General features: G+C 47.0%; 1 protein-coding gene across 1 annotated transcript in view; it reads right to left on the reverse strand.

Annotated features, from left to right (window-relative positions):
• The window catches only part of lipeb (lipase, hormone-sensitive b), a 35,077-nt gene that overhangs the window by 12,404 nt on the left and 2,138 nt on the right, over positions 1 to 20,535 (reverse strand). The window contains 7 exon segments of the mRNA XM_042106288.1: positions 981 to 1,129; positions 4,612 to 4,758; positions 6,279 to 6,464; positions 7,142 to 7,287; positions 8,312 to 8,402; positions 9,578 to 9,862; positions 10,593 to 10,834. Coding sequence (XP_041962222.1) covers positions 981 to 1,129; positions 4,612 to 4,758; positions 6,279 to 6,464; positions 7,142 to 7,287; positions 8,312 to 8,402; positions 9,578 to 9,862; positions 10,593 to 10,834 — 1,246 coding nt within the window.

The following is a 20,535-nucleotide window of genomic DNA, read 5'->3' on the forward strand; positions in this document are numbered from 1 at the left end:
AAATGAGGGCAGGAAGAAAAAAGGCGATTGTGGAACAATGCAGATGCAGTGAGAGCAGAAAGACAGGAGAGGAGAGGAGAGAAGTGCAGAGAGAGGAGAGGAGGAGAGGAGAGGAGAGAGGAGTGCAGAGAGAGGAGAGGAGGAGAGGAGGGGAGAGGAGAGGAGAGGAGTGCAGAGAGAGGAGAGGAGAGGAGAGGAGTGCAGAGAGAGGAGAGGAGAGGAGAGGAGAGGAGAGGAGAGGAGAGGAGAGGAGAGGAGTGCAGAGAGAGGAGAGGAGGAGGAGAGGAGTGCAGAGAGAGGAGAGGAGAGGAGAGGAGAGGAGAGGAGAGGAGAGGAGAGGGAGAGGAGAGGAGAGGAGTGCAGAGAGAGGAGAGGAGAGGAGAGGAGTGCAGAGAGAGGAGAGGAGAGGAGAGGAGAGGAGAGGAGAGGAGAGGAGAGGAGAGGAGAGGAGAGGGAGAGGAGTGCAGAGAGAGGAGAGAGGAGTGCAGAGAGAGGAGAGGAGAGGAGAGGAGGAGAGGAGAGTAGAGGAGAGGAAGAGAGAAGACAACTAGGCAGGAAGGCCAGAGAATGAGGACAGGGATTATGGGGTTGTGGAGGGGTGGAGGGGTGAGTGACTGAGCGAAACAAACACAACAAATTAAGGCAATGAAAGTCGCCACTCCTCTCCCCCAGACTAGCACAGAGGAGCTCTGTGGTCCGTGCATACCGTTAGAGAGAGGCGCAGCAGTTAAGTCATTACGCCTCTAAATCAGGTCAATTCGATTACCCCGGAGACCAGAGCTCGCGTAAATAGAAAGAATAACATGGCCGACTCCGAGGAAATGCCGCAGACGGCCTGAAGGCAAACATAGGACTCCGTGGAACTTAAGTGTGGAGCTTCTGTGCTTTAAGTGATCCAGTTAAGTGGTTCGTGGGTATTTGTCGGTCATCATAGTAGGTGTGAGCGTGTGTGTGTGTGTGTGTGTGTGTGTGACACACACTCACCCAGGAGGTGGCTGTTCTTGAGGGCCCAGCAGTAGGCGAAGAAGCACTCCTCCAGGGCCCGAGGGAAGGGAGCCTCGGGGGCCAGGGAGTAGTCCACCGACAGGATGGGCACACCCAGGTCCTGAGACCAGCCCTTCAGGTAGGGCTGCACAAGAGAGGGGGAACATGGAGAGAAAGTGAAAGAGAGAAGAGACAGAGACAGAGACAGAGAGAGAGAAAAATGAGTATATAAATATGTGAGCAAAGGAAACAAATGGAGAGCGAGAGATAGAGAGAGAGAGAGAGAGAGACAGAGACAGAGAGAGAGAGAGAAATGAGTATATAAATATGTGAGTGAAGGAAACAAATGGAGAGCGAGAGATAGAGAGAGAGACAGAGACAGAGAGAGAGAGACAGAGAGAGAGAGAGAGAGAAATGAGTATATAATATGTGAGTGAAGGAAACAAATGGAGAGCGAGAGTATGTGAGAAAAAAAAAAAGTGTGAACAAGAGAGGCCACGGAAAGTGGAGAGAAAAGGGAGGGAAAGGGGGATAGAGAGAGAGAAAGAGAGAAAGAGAGAGAGAGAGAGAGAGAGAGAGACACACAAATTGGGTGGATTTAGTGCCAGTGTTCTAAGGAGGGTCAACATAAGAGTCGTGTGTGAGTCATACCTCTGAAAATGACTGCAGGGGAAAAGTGGAAGAGAAATCACAGTCTGGTTATGAAAACAGAGAGAGAGAGAGAGAGAGAGAGAGGAGAGAGAGAGAGAGAGAGAGAGGGAAAGGATGGAACGAGGGGAAAGAGGGATAGAGTGAGAGATAAAGAGAGTGCAAGAAAATAAGACACCAACAGTCATAAATGGAGAGAGAATTAGGAGAGGAGGGAACACTGTGCTGGAGCTAGAACAGGGGGAACAGGGGGAAAAGCGCAAAATAGAAAGATCCGATTCAAAGCGATTGGGCACAGGAGAGTGGACACTCTTTCACTTGGAGTTGGAGCTCACAGACCGGCCCTTTCGGGCTGCGCGCGAGTGAAATAGATTCTGGCGCCCGCGCTTGTTGCCAAGGCTGTGCCCACACCTTCAGTCAAACAGCTGTCACTTTCCTCTGCACTCCTGAAAATAGCCGCCTGCCATGTCTGTGACTCACCCACCAAGTCTTGTTTTTTTTCCCCCCACTGCACTCCCAGGTGTCATTGTGAACTCAATGTGGCACCGCGCTCACAGAGTCTGCTGCGTCCATATCAAACAAGATGTTCTACACGAGTGTCGGCTCATTTGTTTTAAAGCTTAGGAAAATCTGTCTCGACCCCCCCAACCCCCGCTGGGGTTTTAATATCAGTCGTTAGGTAGCTTGTCTACAGCGCTGCAGCTGCACTGGGTAATGGATGCCACTCACTACCACACACTCTGCAGTCAGTACATGTGCTGATCTCCGGCCCTCTCAGACGCTTCACTTCCTCCACTAGCTCCTGCAGGAAACTCTCACTTGTATTCTCCTTACCTTTCTCTATTCCCCCTAGCCCATTTTGCACCATCTCTCTTTGACACACACACACACACACACACACACACACACACACACACACACACCCCCGTCTCTGCTCTGAAATAAGGGGCTCCTGCTAAGCGTTAATAGCACCCCCCGGCTCCTGCCTCCAGCACCCTCCTGGTCCCTTCCACACGCACTGACATGAAAAATAGGTGGCAAACTCAGCCGACACCCCCCCCCCCCGGCCTCATACTGTAGCATCTTTTCTCCTCACCCATCATTCTAGATTTTTCTGTTCTGGCCAAATCTCAACACTGATTTTCTTTTCTCTTTCCTCCTAGTTCCTCTCACTCTCTCATTTTCCTCCTCTCTTCATCTTGTCGTCATCTCTCTCTCTCTCTCTCTCTCTCTCTCCCCATCTTCTGTTTGTTTTAGGTTGTGGGCAGGAAGTGATGCGTGTTGACAAGCGTCGTGGCCGATCGGCGGCCGTGTCACTCAGGGGCTGTGGTTGAGTGCAGAGGAGGACAGGAGGGAGTGTGTACTACAGATCTGCTCCCTGGGTCTGGCTGAAGCAGAGGAATGGAGAGTCTCGGTGCAGGGCTAACGCTACTCTAACGCTACGCTAACGTTCCTCTCCACATGGGGCACCTTCAGACGGGATTTCCTTAGTACATTTATGACACTTTCAGAAGACCTGAAAAAAGTCCTTCAAGGCTGGCGCCTATGCCGTGTTTTAATGCACAGACAAGTGCTTGTAATTCTTATGTGTCTGCAGTTTAATTTATTTTTTATTTCTTTTTTCTTATTGTACGATACTTCTGAGGGTCTGTCTTACACGTTGACAATACATTGCACGCTTCTCGGTCCGTTGTTTTTTTCTCCACTGGCTCTCTGCTGTGGACAAGATTCCAAGATCCATTCAGTTTTTCCTCTACTAGACAGAACATTAGCTCTTAAAGAAGACTACCCCAACACAGAATGCTGGGAAATGTAGTGCGCCGTCTGGTGCGGCTTGTGTGAGGAAGTGGATCTGGCCGGGCCAGTGCGTATCTGACCAGTTGGCGAGAGAGAGAAGAGAGAGAGAGAGAGAGAGAGAGAGAGAGAGAGAGAGAGAGAGAGAGAGAGAGAGGAGAGAGAGAGAGAGAGAGAGACAAAGTCAGAGCCATCCATTAACAACCCCCCCCCCCCCCCCCCCCCCCGAGATCAATGGCTCGCGGAGTGGGGAGTGACACGAGTTCACAGCCCACGAACAGTAATTACTCCTCCCTGTTCACAGAGGAGGAGGGAGAGAGAGAGAGAGAGAGAGAGAGAGAGAAGACAGGCGAGCAGAGGCATTAGCTCTTAATGGAGACATGAGAGGAGTCCTCAGAGACGAGTGAGAAAAAGAGAGGGAGGGATGGAGGGAGGGAGAGAGGGCAGCAGGGTGTGGCAAGGGAAAAGAGAAATGTGCATCAGAGTGCCATGTGTCAACAGGAGGGGATGGAGGGATGAGGAGGAGAGAGAGGAGAAAGAAGACAGAAGAGGAGAGAGGAGAGGGGAGAGGGGATGGAGGGATGAGGAGGAGAGAGAGGAGAAAGAAGACAGAAAAGGAGAGAGGAGAGGGGAGAGGGGATGGAAGGATGAGGAGGAGAGAGAGGAGAAAGAAGACAGAGAAGAGGAGAGAGGAGAGGGGATGGAAGGATGAGGAGGAGAGAGAGGAGGAGAGAGAGGAGAAAGAAGACAGAGAAGAGGAGAGAGGAGAGGGGATGGAAGGATGAGGAGGAGAGAGAGGAGGAGAGAGAGGAGAAAGAAGACAGAGAAGAGGAGAGAGGAGAGGGGATGGAAAGATGAGGAGGAGAGAGAGGAGAAAGAAGACAGAAGAGGAGTGAGGAGAGGCATGAGGAGGAGCACTGGAGGTGGTACCGGGGTACCACAGGGCAGAAGGACGGGAGAAGAGCACGTCCATGCTGAGGCCGTGGGCAGACCCCCCTTACGGTGAGGAGAAAGGGTGAGGTGGATGTGTGTGTGTGTGTGTGTGTGTGTGTGTGTGTGTGTGTGTGTGTGTGTGTGTGTGTGTGTGTGTGTGTATATGTATATATGTGTGTGTGTGTGTGTATATGTATATGTGTATGTGTGTGTGTGGAGAGGGGGGGGGGGGGGGGAGGCGGGGTCACAAACCTCATGAGATTTGGAGGTCTGGGCCACGAAGCCTCCACCATGGTAGTGGACCAGGAGCCATGGGGAGGGGGGGCTGCGTTTGGACTTCATGCCGAACGATAGGCCCCCCCCCTCTGACCGCGAGATGGCCAGCAACTCCTCACTATCCTGGAGCACAAAAGACAAGCAGTTACAGATAACAACTCGGCTAATTAAAGCAATCAACTGAGCAATACGACAAACAAACAAAACAAAGCACAAAGCCAACACAAGTGCTGGTTCTCCACAGAGGAAGTAGAACTACAAAGGGCTGTTTTGTAACTCTTTCAAGAGCAGCTTCGCCTCTGAAGAGAGATGCTATTGGCAGGTCTTTGTTCCACTGTGCTATCCCAGCTCAATACACCCTCCCCATTCAGAGGCTCATGGAGAGCAGCGCGGCAGACTACCAGTGCAGTATGGAGAGGTGCAGAGAGAGGGAGGGAAACAGAGAGAAAGGGAGAAAGAAAGGAAGAAAGAGATAGGCAGAGGGAGAGAAAGAAGGAAAGAAAGTATGAAAGAGAGTCTGTGTGTATGTGGGTGAGAGAGAGTGTGTTTGTGTGTGTGTGTGTGTGTGTGTGTGTGTGTGTGTGTGTGTGAGAGAGAGAGAAAGATACAATGAAAGCAGAAAAGAGCAAGAAAGAGAGAGAGGGAGATGAGTGAAAGTGTGCTGGATTAAAAGGAGCTTACATGCTCTAAATGAAAGGAGACTCTGCCAAGGTTTCCACTCTAAAGCCTGTTTGCATACGGCCTGACGCTTTAATGCATGCACATACACATGGCCTCATAAACAGACAAAGCCTGTCGGAGGAGCGCAGATAAAATCAGCCTTTTATAAGGCGCTCTGATTCAAACAATCAGGTCAGGAAGACACTGGCACCAGCCATCACAGCTGGAGTTGTGTGTGTGTGTGTGTGTGTGTGTGTGAGTAGGGAACTTAGCAAAGTAACACATAGAGGTCTAGTCAGGAGGAGGAGATGCTACAGAACACAGATACATTACAGTAAGATGATCAATGTGGAAATAGAAGGAGATAGCCATGGTAGCTTCCATGACGATACCCAACGATACCCTACCCTGTCCTGATTGGACAGACTGACAGAAATGTGACTGGGAGAGGCATTTTCAGCTGCAAGCTGAGCGGAGTTTTAACTTGTATGAAGACGCAGCACCCAGGATGCATCATGCCTGCAAGGTTTCTGCTGATGAATCACAGCAAACAAGGGAAAAACCCAGAGCACCTCCTTCTCCGCAGTCACTGGCCAGTGTGACTGCTGTTTAGGTTTGTATTCAGAACATCCACTAATGCACATCATACACTGTATGGTGCGCCGTATAGTGAGTCAACACTATATAGTTATACAACATAAAGTATAGGTGAATACAGGCTACAGTGTGTGTGTGTGTGTGTGTGTGTGTGTGTGTGTGTGTGTGAGTATCTGTGAGTGTGAGTGTGTGTGTGTGTGTGTGTGTGTGTGTCAGTGCAGTGCAGTCACAGATCTCACACACACACACAAACACTCACAGTCACAGATACTCACACACACACACACACTGTAGCCTGTATGTGTGAGATCTGTGACTGCACTGCACTGACACACACACACACACAAACACAATCACACACACACACATATACACTCTGTCCTCACCTGTCCTTCCCGCAACTCATAGGAGATGAGCCTCATCTGGACAGGGGCTGGGCCAATGTGCGCCGAGGGTGGGGTGATGCTGACGGAGCGCTTGGGGTCGGCGGCCAGTGGGAGGTCAAAGGCCACCGGAGGCACCAGCAGCATGCGGTTGACCTTCACCTGCACCGAGGTCATGCTGACCAGACTCTGGTGGGAGAGGAGAGACAAGCACACCAGCGGCTCAGCCATAAACATTCACACACAGGCATGCAGAGAACCTGCCGGAATATAAATAGCCTCCAGACCAAACAAAGATATATATTTGGCATATAAAGGCATATATTTACTCAGTTCATTAAATATATATATTTGGCATATAAAAGGCATATATTTACTCATTTCATTAAATATATATGACAGCGGTTCTCCTAAGGCAGACCTGAGGTTTCTGGATAGTTAATAATGTGAAGGATCTGCCAGAGTCACTGCAAGAGGATTTACCGGCAGTCGTGTGCTAAGACTTTATTTTGAGAAACATCTGTATGCATTTTAATTACAGTGGACAGTCAGTTGTACTGTATGTCTGTTTCTATGCATGTTATCTATATAATATTTTGTGCATTTTTTTTTTTATTTTGAGTCTGTAAATAAATTATGCATAGTATATAGGCTATTGTAAATTGTAAATAGGCAAATGACAACCAGACACACGGTTTGAGTATATATGTGTGTGTGTGTGTGTGTGTGTGAGGGGGGGGGTCACACACACACACACACACATAGTAATTAAACTGAACAATTATTCTGAAGTCACTTAACAAGACTCTCGTGTTAGCCTAAAGCGTTCTCTCAGAGAGAGACAGTCAGCAGCGTCTGAGTCTCACCGCGAGGATCTCCGTCTCAGTGATGTTCCAGAAGGACTTCCAGAAGTGCACGTCTAGGTTCTGTGTGATGCGCTCATACTCGGAACCCCGCAGCTCAGGGTCAATGGCATACTTCCCCGAGGTAAACAATGAACTGGCAGCAACACCTGAGAGAGAGATGCAGGGGGAGGGAGAGAGAGAGAGAGAGAGAGAGAGAGAGAGAGAGAGAGAGAGGAGAGAGAGGGAGGGAGAGAGAGAGAGAGGGGAGAGAGAGAGAGGGAGAGAGAGTGTTGGGAACAGAGACAACAGATAGAGAAAGTGAGAAAGATCATGAATTTGGTTAATAGGGAGTGGGGGTGGGGTGGGGGACTGGACACCACAGAGGAAACTAAAGGTTTGGTGACCATAATGAGACTCAACTGCATGAGGCACGTGAAACCCACTCAACAGAACACACTCTGAATCTCGGCATGCAGGACCCACCTGGGGCATGAAGTCTCAGGTGGGGGCAGCACTGGGGGGCAGAAGCCAGACTCCAGGGAGAGGGAGGGAATGGAAGTGCAATACAAGTCTCCACTCACACACACACCCCCCCAGTTACAGAGGGGAGAGGAGGGGAAGGAGGGGAGGAGGGAGAGCATGGACTCACCGTACGGCGCAATGCCTCCTGCCTCCTCTAGAGGGCAGCACATAGCACAAGACACAAGGTTAGGTGGATTGTAAGTGTGGTCAGTCATGTGTGCACAGGGTGTGGACGGTCTAACATGGGGACTATGTGAGACATTATTTTTGTATCATACAGGATATACTGGTCTCTTATCTAGTTTACAGCTTCATGTCAACATTTATTGTTTGTTTCATGAGAGGACTGTCCATGTATGTTGTACAAACACACGGCCATTGATATGTGGTATTACCAGCAACATGGCACTCATTAGCAACATGGCACTCAAGTGCAGAATAGTCAGTCACATTCGGGGATTCGAGAGGACCTCACTTACTCTTGGAAGACCAATCAATTGCCGCCTTTCTTCAACAGGGCCTTGAAATGGCCTGTCCACACACACACACACACACACACACACACACACACAGACAATAACACACACACACACACACACATACCCCCTCACACTGATAAACACACACAGACACATAAAGAGATACAAACAAAGACACAAATAAACGCACCTATGCCAGACTGATGCTTTCTGTAGTTCTCAGAAAAGGCCACCAATCCAATGGCCATGGTCTGGAGGTAGGGCCGAATGGCTGGAGTAAACTGCAGGAGGGATGGAGAGATGAGAGGTAGAAAAGAAAGAGGAAAGAAAAGAGAGAGAGAGGGATGAGAAGGATGGGAGAAGGCCATGGGGAGGGATGAAAAGAGAAGATAATTTATGAACACCAAGCACAGTACCTCATAGGAAGCAGGGGCGGAAATTAGTGCCAGCTAAATGCTGGTACAATATGAACGTGGCTGGTAGAGGTCAGACAGAAGAAAAAAAGCTCATTTCCGCTGATGGGAGCATACTGGAGCATACTGTAGAGGGCGGTATGCTGTGGGCACTACAAACACTAAAAGGGAAGTTCTGTTGGTTATTTTAAGAACCATGCACATGTGTGTGTGTGTGCAAACCTAAACTTGTGTCACAGCTTGTTGGTTGTGGTGCTGCCTTTCCCTGTGCTAGACCAGAAACATAGCCACAGCTGGGGTGCGAGTCGTCGCCACACACACACACACACACACACACACACACACACACACACACACACACACACACACACAGACAGACAGACAGACAGACAGTGTCTTTTAAGGCACCCTATGTGTTTAAGACACCATGAGTAAAAGCAATTATGAATCTATCTACTGATAGAATCATAGATTCCCAGAGACAACACCATCTAAGGCACATTGTTCATGATAGCATGCTCGGCGTCTTTCAACAGTGTGGAGAATTCAGCAGGCCTTGCAGTGGATAGTTAACTGGCTCACTGGGCAGGTCCTCCATATCAAAAGGAGTATGGTGTCTTCAGACAGAGACACACACACACACACACACACACACACACACACACACACACACACACACACACACACACACACACACACACACACACAGACAGACAGACAGACAGAGACACACACACACACACACACACACACAGTCAGACAGACAGACAGACAGACAGAGACACACACACACACACACACACACACACACAGACACAGACAGACACACACACACACAGCCTTCTGCTTCCTGTCGTCTCTACTAGTCTGTATAATTGACTACTACAACTAATAAACACACATGCACACACTCATCTGCCTCGACTTACAGACACAGACACACAGACAGACAGACACGCACATACAGACAGACACACACGCACACGCACACACACAGACGCAGACGCAGACGCAGACACAGACACAGACACAGAGACACACACCTGAAAGCCGAGGCATCGGCCGTAGAAGCAGCCCTTGTGCATGGAGGCGTACTCGCGCATGAAGCTCTGGCTCAGGCCGCTCTCCTCCTGGAAGAAGAGGTTGCCGTGGCTGTTGTCGTGCAGCAGCCGCTGGGCCAGGTAGAGCAGAGCCCGCAGCTGGCACAGGGCGTTGCTGTAGGCCTCCATCTCGCTGGCGTTGTGCGCCACCCGGAAGAAGATGCTCCGCCGGCTGGTGCTGATGTAGCGGCCCTTATGCACGATGTGTAGGAGACAGCAGCGCACCAACTGGGGGGGGGGGGTCAGAGGTCAGAGGGAGATTTTGTGAACCTTTCATAACACTTTTTCTCCCCCCACCAATGATGACAAGTTTTAAGTTAGAACCTGCAGGTACATTTAAAAGTTGGCCACCAGTCAAAATGGCACTTTCACAGGGGGTTTTCGATTTCCTGTGCTCGAAAACAAATAAAACTGACATATGGGGAACTTTTCTTCCCTTGTAAGGTGATATGCCGGGAGGTTAACTTTGGCATCAGAAAACACACAAAGCCATTTACACAGAGAGAGAAAGAAAGAAAGAAAGAAAGAAAGAAAGAAAGAAAGAAAGAAAGAAAGAAAGAAAGAAAGAAAGAAAGAAAGAAAGAAAGAAAGAAAGAAAGAAAGAAAGAAAGAAAGAAAGAAAGAAAGAAAGAAAGAAAGAAAGAAAGAAAGAAAGAAAGAAAGAAAGAAAGAAAGAAGAGAGAGAGAGAGAGAGAGAGAGAGAGAGAGAGAGATAGGGTAGCAAGCACACACTCAGAAAAGACAGCACTTTCTAGACTGCAAATGACAGCATGCCGCTAGCTATTCTGAACTGACAACTGGGAGTAAATGAAAAATACACAATTGACATGTTTTTCACGGTTTTGGCTAAATGTACTCTAGGGGAACCCTAAAGTCTCCGAACTACCCGAAACTGCATTAGATACTTTTAAAATGAACACGCACGTGTTTGCAGGAACAAACATGGCCAGACACACACCTTAACAAGTGAGCGGTAGCCGTTGGCGGGGATGTGGGGGTCGAAGTCGAAGTGGTGGTAGATGGCGGCAAAGCCGGACACTACGGGCTCCAGGCTGCGTGCGTGCTCCTGGATGGTGGTCATGGCATCCACCAGCTGCCGGACGGCGCCCCCAGCTGCCCCCTTGGGGCTGGAGGAGAAGAAGGCGGCGTTCTCCTCACACACGTCATACACGGCCGCAAACACCGCCTTGGTGTCCATCACTGAGAGAGAGAGAGGGGGGGGAGGGAGGGAGGGAGGAAGAGAGAGAGAGAGAGAGAGAGAGAGTTGGGAACAGAGACAACAGATAGAGAAAGTGAGCCATCAGATGTAACGTGTATGTTAGTGGGACCGGGCTTCTCTACTGTATGCACTGTATTTGTTTCCTTTTGACACAGACAGCTTGGCTTAAAGATGACAGAATAGAGCATATTACCTTATACTCTGATATGGAAGGCATGCAACATAGAAGGCATGCAACTCTGGCTTGTCAAAAATATGCTAAGATGGCCCCAGAAGTGGCGCGACTGGCTGGGACACCTGCACCGTACACCGGCGACCCGGGTTCGATTCCCGCCCCGTGGGATCCCACCCTGGCTCTCTCTCCCACTCACTTCCTGTCAATCTCCACTATCCTATCAAATTAAAGGCATAAAAACCCCCAAAAAATATACTTTAAAAAACAATATATGCTAAGATGCTATTTTACATTTACAAATCTTATAATTATGCTAGGGAATAAAACAGCCCATTTTAGCAGATATCTAGCACCCAATCATGCTTATCTGGCACCCACATAAACAATTAAGTGAGCCAATGGCCATTCACAACAGGCTCCAGTAGCCTCTACATGAATCTCCAACTGGAAGGGATAACGTAACATGTGGAGGGAGACGGTGATCAGAGGGATGGTTTGGGTCACACTCGCTTTATTCAGATTCGCCTGTTTTTAGTGCCAATTTCAAAGTCCAAGATGTGCATATGAAGGAGGAAACAGCCGTGTTTGGGGTGCACACAGACACAGACAACTGACTGGGTCACTGACAAGTAGAACACCGGAAAACCATGGTGGAGCCGTGCGTCATAATGCATTACTTACTAAATCCTTGAACACACACACACACACACACACACACTGACTGGTTAGGGGAGGAGTTTTCCTCCTTTAAAAGGCAACTTTTCCCGCAGTTCGGGGCTTCGACTTCATCTTTACTTCACTTTCATTTCTCCTCTTTTCATCCCATCTATCTGAGTGAGTGAGTGAGAAAGGAAGAAAGAAAGACAGAGGTGTGTGTGTGTGTGTGAGAGAGTGTTTCCACTCCTGCTGTTGTTGCTTGAGAGCAGACCCATCTTGTGACATCTGGGCAGCTGCAGTTGCCACACGAGAATTTTGCCCCCCTTGCTTTCCCTCCTCTCCTTCCCACTAGCTTTCTTTGGCTCACTTCCTCCTCCCCGAGAGTCTCTCTCTCCACTCTTGTCCTCCCTGCTCTCCCTTCCTCTCCGAGACACACTGCGTTCCACTGCTATGATCAGACAGACTGCTGCTGCTTTTCTATTTCTAACACTCCACGCAGGGAGAAACAGAGAGAAAGAACAAGAGAGAAAGAGTTTTCATCAAAACAAAAGCTCACTGCGTTCCCACGCGTACACCCACCCAGTATGACTCAGCTCAAACACCTCCATAAGGACAGTGCTTGTGGTGTGTGTGTGTGTGTGTGTGTGTGTGTCAGCCTACTTCATTTCTCCCCCTGGCCACAGTCACTGTGGCTCAGGTTTGATTTCATCACTTCAGTGGTTCATGATTTGCTGGTCTGGCTGCCACCGCTCACATCTGTGGCGAAGTGCGTTATTCTTCACCACACGCCCTCTTCTCCTCTGCCCTTTGCCCTAAATACCCCCCTTCCCTCCCCCTCCTGCCCCTCCAGCCCAGCCCTGACACCACCACCCTCCAGCTGTGCTTTTGCTCAAGTTGTTTTTCCTCTCCCCTTCTCTGTGCACATCGTCTCTTCCCATGATGCATCACTCTCCCTAGAGGGCCCAGTCCTCAGCCATCACTGGCAAGAGGTTGCTGATATCTTTTGTCTCTCGGTCACAATGTTCGTGTCTATAGTTACAACTAGAGACAAAACATGAGAATGAAGAAGGCATTTCTTATGTGTGTACATCAATATGTGTAATGTGTGTGTGTGTGTGTGTGTGTGTGTGTGTGTGTGTGTGTGGGGGGGGGGGGGGGGTTGTATGAGGTTTTCCACTAGGCTGCATTTAGATACAAACTGTATGTAACAGGTAAATTTATTTGACAGGGCAACCTCCTTTGGTACTGAACAATGTCTGAGCACAACAGACAGCATGTATTTGTGTGCGTGTGTGTGTACACCGTTTCATGTGTCTGTGCTGCAGCAGTGGTGGCTGATCTGTCAGCTGCTGCTAATGTCTATTTACAGATAAGTGTGATTCCATTAAATCTCTCTGAACCTACAAGCGTCCCAAACTCCAGAGATTTCATAACCACATCCAACACTCTTGTGCATTATAAGTGCTCCCAGAGATGCAGAGACTGCACACACGATCGCTCAGAGGAACTAATGGTAAAAAACAGAAAAATACGCAGTGTGTGTGTGAGAGAGAGAGAGAAAGAGAGAGAGAGAGAGAGAGAGAGAGAGAGAGAGAGAGCAAAAGTAAACTGAACTGGTGTGGGTTTGAAAACAGAAGGGAGTAATTTGGTCGCTAACGCTTGCTGAACAACCGAATAAGACTAAACCCTTAACATGCAAGTGCATGTGATTGAGTCACTTTGTGCTTTCACGTGTCGGCATGTGGGTGCAGGAGAATGACAGCTGCCCACACTAATAAGAGCAATAATCAGATTTACGTAGTTACACTTGGACATTGACACAGCAGTTTCCAATAGGAACTTCAGGACATTTTCCAGGCTTAACAATGAAAGCAGGCATTTTTATTTTTAACACATAAACAGCGATGCTTTGTTCCAAGACCACTAAAAAATAAACAGCTTATTTCTACCATTAATAAACATCAGGCTACTATCCAGGTGGACATCTCTGTCCTGATGCAGGACAGGTTTAGAGGCAATGGTAGGCTATTTTTTGACCACTGTTATACGTTGACCACTGTTATACATATACCTGTGCAGATATGCTATGATTTTACAAACGTCAGTCAGAATGTCAGCTAGACTAGGGCATCAAACCAGCTTGGTGGAGTTGTATGTCTGGTGTCTCATGGAAATCTAAAACTAATCTGCTCAGCTACAGATGATGGGAATTTTACCAGAGCCAATGCCATATCATCAATCATTAGTTGGGAAAAGTTTGTGTAAACAGACCCTGTGACTTAAGAGCCGTCACACAATTAGTGGTGGATGGACACACACACTTAGCACACGTACAGGGCCGTAAAACCTACAGAACCCCACAGAAAAAAAACACAAGGCAGTGTGACCATGAGACAGCCATCTAGCGTTGCCTCCACTTGACCACCCACCCACACACACACACACAAAGACACACACACACGGCTTGGGGATCATGGTTAGGCCATCCTTAAAAATATTTTCGTTTGCCGTAACCCGACCGACCCTGTCAATTTAGAACCGACCCAAATATTTATTTTTTTCCCCTTTTAGTCCGACCGACTTGCCGGTTGTAAACTTGCGTTAATACCGACCGATTGTTTTTTTTACTCTAAACAACCAATACAAATGCAATAAAATAATATTTCTTTTAGTAGGCCCAAGTATTGTGAATATAAATTGCCTACATGCAAACGTGGCTCACTTAAAAAAAAACCTGTGGCGTCATCTCTACACCATTGGTTTTACGCATGTCACACTATGGCCTACGCTTCGTTTCATTCACACAAACTGATAACGCTTTTACTTGGCACGAAGTTCTGGAAGAACTGTGGCCAGATCTTTTCTCATCCCTTCTCCCCCTAGTCTAACGGTGACCGTGTCGGAGTATTGAAATTGGTTGTGGTCTATTCAGCATTTCTCAAAATATGGGTCCGCAACATGGAGACTGCTGGTCCGCGGAGTCGTGGAGTGAAATTAGGCCCGGTGCTTCATCTGATAATTTGCTGCGCAGTTGATCAAGAAACCGCGGATCGACGAAAAAAGAAAACAAACGTTTCTGCTATCGATGTCATTAAACATGGAGCCCTACAATTAAGTGGTGGTATGAGCATTCATTCAATGCGCGTCTGCGCGAGAGAAACTGAAACTAATCGATAACGTTGGTATCAAAGCTCCGCTTCAACCTGTTGGAAGGCTATTTATTTATTTAACGAAACTTAATAGAACGACGTTTTTTTTTGGAACTTCCTTAGAAACAGAGCAGAGGCTGTATAATACACTGTATAGCATTGAGTATTGTATAGTCAAATTTCAATATAACGTGGCCAAGAGCTATTGTAGCCTTCTTTCTGGGTACATGTAGATGAGCCTTATGACCCAAAAGTCTGCCATGACCGGGCCTCAGGTCAAAGAAGTTTGAGAAAGGCTGGTCTATATAACCTGCATCAGAATGAGGTTTGCAATGGTGCGCCTGAAGGCACGGGTTGAAGACCCAGTCAGTTACGTCACGATATGCACATTTGTGTAAATTCATTCCTACGTAATCACCATGACCAAAATTGTACTTTTTTTTTTACTTTGAATCTTGAAAAAAAAAAATATTGACCTACCTACCGACCCATTTTTAATTTTTTTTGGCTGTTACTGCAAACAAAAATATTTTTAAGGATGGCCTTACCTCCAGCTAAGGCTCTGTTGTGGACTACAGTACTTACTGTTGGATTACCAACGACTTTCAATAAAGAGGGGGGCTGTACGGCACGCGCCCCCACTCCCCAAATCTCTGCCACTACCTGATCCCCTTACACAACCAGCCTACTGGCAGCTATGAACGGTGTTTTTCCCCTCAAACACACACCTCTCTCTCTGGATGCCCATGTAATGCTGTTGAAGAAAGTTCATTCCAGGTATTAGGGGTGGAACCCCCTGTAAACCACCAACACTGAAACACACACTTTATTTCTTTCTCTCTCGCTCTCTCTCTCTCTCTCTCTCTCCCCCTCCCTCCCTCACACACACACACACACACAGCTGAGCATTTGCATAGTGTGCAAAGTTCAACAGCAACCCACTGAAACCATGGCTAATCACAAACATCTGATGGAGGGCGTAAAATGAGTACAATTCTCTGTGTACTTATCATGATTTGAAACCTTTTACACATCAACAACAGCACTGTCTGGCACTGACAACAGTGTGTGCTAGCTTGCTTTGGGCAATGTGCTTCGCAGTCTTATGATGTGAAAGGTTTCATGACATTATTGTGGGGAAGGTCATCCATGGACGCAGAACTACCCAAAGACCAAAGAGTGCATCTGGGCAGTTAATGGGAATGACAGCTGTTTATCTGTTCTTCACAGACAGACAGATACTTTATTGATCCCCAAGGGGAAATTCAAGATGACATCACATGACCATCCATAGTATAGATTCTATACCATCTAAATAAATTTGAAGAGAATACGAAATATGTCAAAAAATGGTATAATATCTTGTTGTTTAAGGTGCCACTGAGTCAATACCAAGCACTTAGATGGTAGGTCATTGCCTATTGCCGGGAGGTTAGCCAGAATCGATGACAAACTGTTGATACGCAGCTCGTCATCGATTCAGGCACCCGTCATCTGTAACAATATATTCTCTGGTTTATGTACTGCTCTATATCCCCAGTCAAGTGAATACCTTTTAGCGTTTAGGCAAAACAAGGCATTTGAGGACGTCATCTTGGGGTTTTCTATCATTTTACAACCCAAACAACTACTCGACCGCTAATCGGTAACCGACAGATTAATCAAATCGCTAGTTGCAGTTCTACAACAGAGCATTAGGCCTACATGAGGAAATACTAGTCCTATTTTAATGGCAAATGGTGGGTATATAGGGACAAATAAGAATGTAGAGGGACAAGATCTGCACACTGTATTGTGAGCTCCAACAATACACTTTCTTTTAGTCTAAAAAGGCAACGTTTCGATCTTACAGGATCATCAGACCTGATGGTGATCCTGTGAGATCGAAACGTTGCCTTTTTAGACTAAAATAAAGTATATTTTTGGAGCTCACATATAGTGTGCAGACCTTGTCCCTCTACATCTCTGGCATGCTTTGTCTGGCACTGGTAAAAACATATTTTGGATGTGCGCACCACCTAGACATAAATACACTTGCAAAATCAAGTAAGTATAGAGTGAGTATGGACAAACACAAGAGTTTGTTCAGTTCATTTACACAAAAAGGTCAGATTGTGGTGAAAAAAAAAACGATATAAAAGTATTTGATAATGAATTTTAATTCACATGACTAAATGAGAAAAGATAGTAAATTAGGCTGACTACTGTGTGATAAGTGCAATGATAAAAAGACATGGCCTTCGTCATCATAAAACATAGGCAAGGCATGTGTTATATTGAAAAACCTTTTTTACAGGAGTGCCAGTCTGTATGGCTCGAGATGCATTAACCAATCAAACACTCAGTAAGATGATGGTGTTTTTTGTGTTTGGTTATCACGCACCATGAGTTAACTGTCTCACACCTCCCCATGTGCATGCCATCTCCACTTCAGTAACCAGAGAACTCCCACACACTGCGCAGACAGTTCAACCTCCATGCCACACTCATGTAACGACACAAGTCTGAACACCCTCTACCATGTCACCAAAATAACAAAAGCAGTGTGTGCCAGACTTCGCATACCAACCAAAATAGTGCCCTCTGCTACAAACCTCGAGTCAAGAGTCTTGACCAACATTCAAATATGTCGGGGTAGGAACGACAAATAGATTCCAACCCAGTGCTCAGAAAAGACAGGCAGACACACACACACACAGTTGAACTCAATCCAAAATCTTCCCAGTGACACTCCAGAAAAGTAGGGGGCCTTGTCTAGATGACAGGCAATGTGCAAAGTCTGGCAATGAGAAAGACTTACTTTCCCCCACACACCACTATTCTGCAGTCACTGCTGTCCACGGACACACACACCAGCGAGCTTGCTCTTGCCACATCAAAGATGCACGAGAGGTCATCAATAAATCATCCAATCAAATAGCAAACCCACACACTGCCATCCAATCAGCAAGCCACTGACACCTGCATTATAACACCAGGTTCTCAGAGTCACTAACAGGTTAGACCAGAGACAGAGTGCACAAGGGATGGAGAGAGAGAGAGAGCGATAGAGATAGAGTACAACAGTGACAGGTGAAGGAGGGGAGGACAGGAGAGATGGACACCAACGGCATGCACCGCGGAGCAGAAGGACCACATCAGCCAAAAAAGCCCAGGACCAGAGGAGACGTTTCTTTTGCTTTACCCTCAGTGTCGACACTCATTCTCCGGTCCCTGTCCTGTGGTTGTCCCTCCATAGCCAGCCAGAGAGTCCGACTGAATGTGACTGAGAGGAGCGATACACAGAGACAAAGAGAGACGAGTGGGGGGTAAATAGGAGAGAAAGAGGAGATGGTCTGTTATGATTGGACCCTCTCTCCTTCCCTCCCTCCCTCTCTGTGTCATGTGAACCATCCTCTTAGTTCCCTTTTGGTCCAGCACTGACTCATGAGGTGGCACTTTCACTCATCTGATCTCTGAGCTTTCTTATACCCCCCCCCACCACCCACACTTCTCCTTTTGCCCAAAGAAGCCACTTTCCAGAGAGCATGACCATTTTACCCACATACCAACAGTCCCTGGCCACCACGTACTTGTCTTCTCACCCACACACACAAGCATTAGACACACACACACACACACACACACAAGCATTAGACACACACACACACACACACACAAGCATTAGACACACACACACACACACACACACACACACACACACACACACACACACAGACGAACAGTCAAGTACACTGGGTGTTGTTTGTGTGAAAGATTGTGGTTGTTGTGATCCAAACTGTCCATGCTTCCTCCCCAACTTAGGGACAACTCCAGTAACCTTGGCCGTCATTGGTTGCTGAGATGGGGGCTGCCAGTGACCTTCACCCTAATTGGCAGATGTCACTTCGCCAGGATCTAACGCAGCACCCACCGACAGATGAACTCTGGCACTGTGTTTGTGTACAAGGTTGGATTCTCGCTATATGCAGTCTGTGAATGTGTCTCATTTTTATGTGCAGTCTATGAATGTGTGTGTGTGTGTGTACAGCTCTGTTGGTGTGGACCAAGCTCAAACAGTGTCCCTAAGGGCACACTACACTGTGGCCCACTGATTCTGGGCAGACACTGTCCTTGTTGTGAAGCTGGTGGTCAGCTCATGCAGGTTCAAAAAAAAAAAAAAGCTTTTGGCCATTTTGTTGATGGCCCTGTGTGCTCTGTACTGCTCTTGCCACTCCTTTGAGCCTCTCCAAAACATTGAGATGATTTTTTCATTGCATGACATGCACAAGTTACAACAAAGAAAGTTCTCCAAAATGCAGCTGAAAACGGCTAGAATCCAGAAAAACAAATTGCCCAATTGGACAAACAAACGAGAACTGTGTTACATTGTGTTACAGCAAAACTGGGAGGAAACTGGTTGAAAAGGGTGGTTGAGGGATGCATAGACATACCCATTTCACTAGAATTCAGACATCACAAGTGGCTTTTAAAGGAACACTATGCAGTTTCAAGTATTTTTGGCGACTGTATGCTCCCCTAGAGTGGCGATATATTTATATTTTACTCTGCTGTTGTAAATGGCCTACTTCTCATGGCCTGTTCCCCCCTGTACACAATGAAAATGTTTTTGTTGTGAAAGTGAAGGATTAACAACAGGCAAATCACCAAAGAGTTATATCTACTGACAAGGTAATGTTTCACGATTCTTGTGAGATGTCTTCGGGTTTACTCTACTTGAAGTTGCATGGCTGGTTCTCTCGTTAGCGACTCGCTACGGCTATGCTGTATGGCTATACTAGGTGAACGATTCCCCTTTTACAAGTTACCATCAAATTGGCTTTGTAATGGTTATATTTAAGGTGAAAATCTTGCATAGTGTACCTTTAAACCATGGTTTCTGCAGGTTTCAACAAGTTAAAAATGTAAGACCAGCTTTACGGGCTGTAATGTTTGAATCAGTTATCAGTTCCAAACTGATCCAGTTTGTAGTTGTTTTTTTACATTGTTTTTTTATACATCGTGATACATCTATACCGTTGAGAGAAAGAACTACAATACCGAAAACTACAGTTTAAGCTGCAAACAAAATTCAATTGACCACTGTAGAAGTAACGTTAAATGAGCATTAAATGAGCAAAAGCATTTAAGACCTAGTGTATAATATTGTAGGCCACTTAAAGGCCTACATTTCATATTATTACATTTTAGACTTTTTAAGATCCTGCAGAAACCCTGCAAACAAACCACTTACTGAGACTGTGGGCAGTCAGCTGTGGCTAAGGCTCTGAGCTGCAATGCAAACTTATAACACGGCTCTTACTCATCGAGCCTAGTTTGCTTTACCAACACACACACACACAGATCTACTCTACATCTACAGTCTAGCAACCTAAATAAAGCCTGGGAATGCTCAAGAGGGAGACGATTATTTGTAATGTAACTTACCATCCATAAAGCCACTGACAAAAGTTAGATCCAGTATTTGTTGGGACAAGAGACTCTGCAGAGGTGCTGGCAATGAACAGTGTAAAAACACAGGCATGTGTTACAGCAATCATCTAGTCTGCAGTCTTCAGGAAACTGCTGAGGTGTCGCTTGGCAAACATTGTAAAGCTTCTCTTATTTGCAGAGTGATGATGTTCATTTACTGATGATGATGATATTCAAACTTAACCATTAGGCTATATCATCCACATCACCAAATAATAGCCTATGCCTA

This window comes from Alosa sapidissima, chromosome 10 (assembly GCF_018492685.1).
Source record: "Alosa sapidissima isolate fAloSap1 chromosome 10, fAloSap1.pri, whole genome shotgun sequence".
NCBI lineage: Eukaryota > Metazoa > Chordata > Actinopteri > Clupeiformes > Clupeidae > Alosa > Alosa sapidissima.